This window comes from Musca autumnalis, unplaced genomic scaffold, assembly GCF_047663935.1.
Source record: "Musca autumnalis isolate F117 unplaced genomic scaffold, ASM4766393v1 scaffold_2, whole genome shotgun sequence".
Classification (NCBI taxonomy): Eukaryota; Metazoa; Arthropoda; class Insecta; order Diptera; family Muscidae; genus Musca; species Musca autumnalis.
In genome coordinates, this window is record NW_027411755.1 from 217,929,693 (window position 1) to 217,934,219 (window position 4,527).

A 4,527-nucleotide genomic window follows, 5' to 3' on the forward strand; every position below is an offset into this window, starting at 1 on the left:
CCTTGCAGCGATTTTTCCATAAATTGAGCACTCATTGGCTATTTTGTCTTATCTCTTATCTGTAAGTCATTTTGTAATATGAAATAATTGCTCTGTTCCAGAACCTGCAAGAAGCTACTATTTTTTACTACGATAACATTTTTTCCTTTATGTTATCGGAAAAAATAGTAGAAATTAGTAGATTCTTGCAGTACTGGAACAGACCAAATGTTGTAGTTTCATGCTGTGTTGCGATGCCAATTGGCCAATAGGCTTCTATCGCAATGTATAAATAAATAAATAAATTGATGGCAGCATTGTTTGGTAACTAAGCAACCTTTGCTTTGAATTGTTATTTTTCATAAATAAGTATTTGACATTACATCTCCACATATCAAATAACAGTAAATTTTTGGCCAAGTTAAAAATCTTATCAACTCATTTAAAAAAGTAAAATCCAAAAATGTTAAGAGTACGCAATTATTCATATGCTCCGCATTTGGAAAGAGAAGGTCGCCTAATCTGTCCACTGCCCTCACCACCCAACATTGATCCCAATCGAGAATGGTATGCTAATTTAAAACCCTATGAAAGGTTATTCTATCATCAAACTTTATCATCGGTGCGTGGATGTAAACGTTATGTGGCCACTTCGCAAATTCCCAAGGATTCATTAGATTTTCAATTACAAGCGAGATATGTTCACTCGCGCGAAAATTTTCCAGAAAATGTGGATTATGTTTTACAACCTGAAACATGTTGTCAAATGCCACAAACATTTCGAGTTTTACGCAATACAAGAGATATAAAGCTGCCAAAACCCGACAAAATGGGTCATCCATTGAAAATAGGTAAGGGACTTTTCTAGTTATTTGTAATCAATTTTCTAATCTTTTTTGGATATCTTTGGCAGGTGGCATAAAAGAGAAACTTTCACCGCACAGTGTTAAATTAATAAACAGTGGACCTCATACCCAGCTGGTGAATAATGGCTATTCTCGGCAACCGGCTGATGGTAATTTCTTCCGTTATTAGAACTCCTTATGAAATGCGGTTTTTAGCCAAATTGTGGTCATCAAATAAATGCATATGATTTTATTTCATACACCTTACAGTAAACAGTTTTGTAAAATTACTAAAAATATTCTTTGAACTGTAATCCTTTTTAATCAGCTATCATGTTTCCATTGCAACATTAGTAGAACTGGTGGTATCAATTTTGGGTTGTTTACTTTTCTGTGATTCCTCTTCTTCTTCGAAATCTTGTCCCTCCTTGTTGGCAGAGCTATTGGAATCATGAACTTTGTGTTTTTGTTTCTTATTTTGATTACGATGGCTTTTTTCTATTTTGTCCTCTCCAACCCTGTAAATATAAGAAAAGACATTTTCTTCATAAAATTGGAATCTTAATAAAAATATGCACAGTGAAATTTGTTTGCTATAAATTACTTCTTACTTACATTATTGTTGCTCTGGTTCCCGGTCCCCAATGAGGTGTTGGATTCGCCTGGAATCTTGATAATGCCTGTTTGCGACTCTTAGGATTGGCTTCCGGATGTATATTATCAAATTCATAATCTCTGGTGCATTCTTTGCTGAGAATAGCCTTAATTGGTGTACCATCAATCATGCGTACCTCTTTAACGGGATGCCGTTTATTCCAACATCTTAATATATCCCATAACACCGAAGCGGGAGCATTAGTTTTAATGGAATTTTTGTAGGCATGTGAAAATGATACTTTATAGCCTGCATGTAATATTGCCGAACGGAATTTCAATATAGGAACTATTTCCAATTTTAGGACACAACACAACTTGTCCAATGTGTAATATAAAGGTATATCATCCAGTTCTTCAAGCACCACCGTTAACATGCCCACTAAACGTTTTTGTGTGCCCAATTCCTCTAGAGGAGCTTTTTGTATTGCACTAAGTAATTCTTGGACAAAAGATTTATCATGTATGGGAGCAGACCAAATGGGTCCGCCTAACTGAAAATTCAAAAAAAAAAAAAAAAGTTTTCCAATTATACTTCTAGAAAATAAAAACAACAACAGCATACACTTACATGATGTTTATGATTACAATGTTCACAATGCTCTGATACCGGTGGTCCCGTAGGTATACCAAATTTCACTTGATTTGGATTACTAGGTGTGGGATTGGGTTTTATTGTACCCAATGGATATAATGTATATGTATCACAGCCAGTACATTGATATATCATTGATTGTTTGCTCATACTAAACTTACACTTAGCTTGACTGCTAAATATGCGCACAAAAACGCGTACATAAAAATCAGCTGATATGCTAAGTAGTGGGACAATATATTTGCCATAGCGATTAGCATGTGTCTCTATACAATGTAATAAAATACGTAAAGCCATTTCATGGCATGATTTCATACGTAACGGTACGGAACCATATTTAACGTAACAGGCCTCTGGAGCATTTCCTGCCAAAACAGCCATATCGGTGGCAGTGACCAGCAATAAACCACCATCAACAATTGATTGTATGGCACCATCTAGGAAACGATTAGGACAGCCATAGGGATCCAAATCTACACAATCGAATTGTTTATCCTTAGTGGTGGACAGGTACATGAGAGTCCTACAAAGAAATGAAAATGGATTTTTTAAACATATGGAAAAAGTTTCTGTTTTCGAAATATGAGGTCCGATTCCAACGAATTTAGACTACAACTTACATCATAACTACTGCATTTATAAATCTGACTTGTACTTACATGGCATCTGCATGACTAGACTCTATCAAATGGTCAACATTATTGTGTTTAACATTTTCTCGTATAGCTTCCACAGCTTGCTTTGATAAATCATTAGCTATGATTGTTTTAACACCAGCTACTTCTTTGGCATAACGTATGCTACGCAAGCCTGTTGCTGACAATGCTTCCAATATACGTAAACCGTCTTCATATTTTTCACCAGCCTTGTAAACAACTTCTGGAACGACTTCTTCTGTTCTATTTACATCATCATCACTGTTACCATTAGCATCTGTTTTCTGCTGCTTTTTCTTGGCAGCTGCTGTTCTTTCTTTTACCAATTGTTGAAAATAAATATTTAGTACAGATATACTCAAATCACGATTGAATTCTTGCACAGGATTATAGAAAACATTTCCACCAGATACAATTTCAGCAGAACGTTCACGTATCACTTTGTTTATGGGATATTTTATGTTGGTAGTCTGCAATTAAAAAAAGAAACAAGTCGAATAAGATGAAATTGGGGAACAAGTGCCGTCTAGGAGCCCTCTAGGATCGGGCTGAAGTCCATACTCCCAGATACAGGTTCTGACATTTCAGAAGTGTTTTTTTAAAACCATTACGATTTTACTTGCACCTCTCAGATCGGGGGGAATTTTTTACACAAAGATATAAAGAAGGGTTGTCTACGTTCATCCACTTTCAATTTACCTTGGAATTGTTATTTTCCGTGTCCATTTCTCTGAGAAAAAAACTATATTTTTAATCAAACACAAGCTATTAACAAATCAAAACAAACTCCTGCACGTTGCGTGTCGCCTAGGGATAGGTAAGTCGACTTTCGGTTAATCGATTAATCGACTTTTCGCAGTAAAAATTTAAAAATCGTAGTCGACTTTTGTCTGTAGCGAAAATCGCATAATCGATTATCTTGTGATCGATTTTCGAGTTTGCCCATAGTCTGTGTTTAGACACACAAATTTCTCGGGAAAGTAAATTGAGTTTTTGGGAGAGAGCGGAGAGGAAAGAGCTCCTCAATACTCTTTCCTACCCCCTATTGCCTAAAAACTGAATTTACTTTCCCGTGTGTCTAAACACGGTAGAGCTGGCAAAAAATCGATGGCACTATCGATAATATCGATTATTATTTAAAAATTCAATATCGATAGATAGTTTTGCCTATCGATATTATCGGAATAAAAACCCCTAACCTGAAATCCATTGAAATATATAGAAATTTCGTTGCTTTTCGGTTATGTGTGTGTGTAAGAAAGTAAGTCCGTAGTCACACGTACACATTTTTCGGTAAAATAAAATGTATTATTTTACATTTTTTATAAAATCAAAACAGTTGTTTATTCTCCTTTACATTTCTGTGAACTACATTGGCATAATTTCAAGAAAATCATTGACATTTCCGCCATTTTCACCTGCAAATTAATGGCGATGACAACTTAACGATAATATCGATAGTAATCGATATTTTAAAACATTATATCGAAAATATCTAATGTTGGGAATATCGATGGTTTGCCAGCTCTAAAACACGGACATAGATTGCAGACTTGGCGGTTTTATAGCCCGTTTCCACGGTACGTCGTTCGTTCTCTATTCGTTGTTCGACCCTCAAATACGAATAAATTACTTGATTCCCCATACAAAATTCTGAGAAAGAACGACGATTTTTCTACGTTGTTCAAGTAGAAATACTCTCCGAACAACGATAAAATATGTCCCATCTCTAACAAATGAGAGCATTTATCGAAATAAATTAATTATGACATGTCTAAATTCAAAATTGAAAAATTTG

General features: G+C 35.2%; 2 protein-coding genes across 2 annotated transcripts; one reads left to right on the forward strand and one right to left on the reverse strand.

Annotated features, from left to right (window-relative positions):
• Window positions 1-212: 212 nt before the first annotated feature.
• LOC141395253 (cilia- and flagella-associated protein 276) lies at window positions 213-1,098 on the forward strand. Its single transcript, XM_073970898.1, has 2 exons — window positions 213-830; window positions 893-1,098. The coding sequence occupies exons 1-2, from the start codon at window positions 443-445 to the stop codon at window positions 1,012-1,014; spliced, it is 510 nt and encodes a 169-aa protein (XP_073826999.1). The 5' UTR covers window positions 213-442; the 3' UTR covers window positions 1,015-1,098.
• Window positions 1,046-3,564, reverse strand: Trm1 (tRNA methyltransferase 1). Its single transcript, XM_073970897.1, has 5 exons — window positions 3,429-3,564; window positions 2,733-3,199; window positions 2,050-2,596; window positions 1,440-1,972; window positions 1,046-1,342 (listed from the first exon to the last, which is right to left on the reverse strand). Exons 1-5 carry the CDS (start codon window positions 3,453-3,455, stop codon window positions 1,156-1,158), a joined length of 1,761 nt encoding a protein of 586 aa, XP_073826998.1. The 5' UTR covers window positions 3,456-3,564; the 3' UTR covers window positions 1,046-1,155.
• Between the last annotated feature and the right edge of the window lie 963 nt (window positions 3,565-4,527).

Bases quoted from the DNA above. Each gene is read 5' to 3' on its own strand.
- LOC141395253 (XM_073970898.1), top strand. From the start codon at position 443: ATGTTAAGAGTACGCAATTATTCATATGCTCCGCATTTGGAAAGAGAA. The intron at 831-892 runs GTAAGGGACTTT...TATCTTTGGCAG, and splicing joins GGGTCATCCATTGAAAATAG to GTGGCATAAAAGAGAAACTT.
- Trm1 (XM_073970897.1), bottom strand. From the start codon at position 3,455: ATGGACACGGAAAATAACAATTCCAAG. The intron at 2,597-2,732 runs GTAAGTACAAGT...ATTTCTTTGTAG, and splicing joins TCTAGTCATGCAGATGCCAT to GACTCTCATGTACCTGTCCA. The intron at 1,973-2,049 runs GTAAGTGTATGC...TTGAATTTTCAG, and splicing joins ATTGTAATCATAAACATCAT to TTAGGCGGACCCATTTGGTC.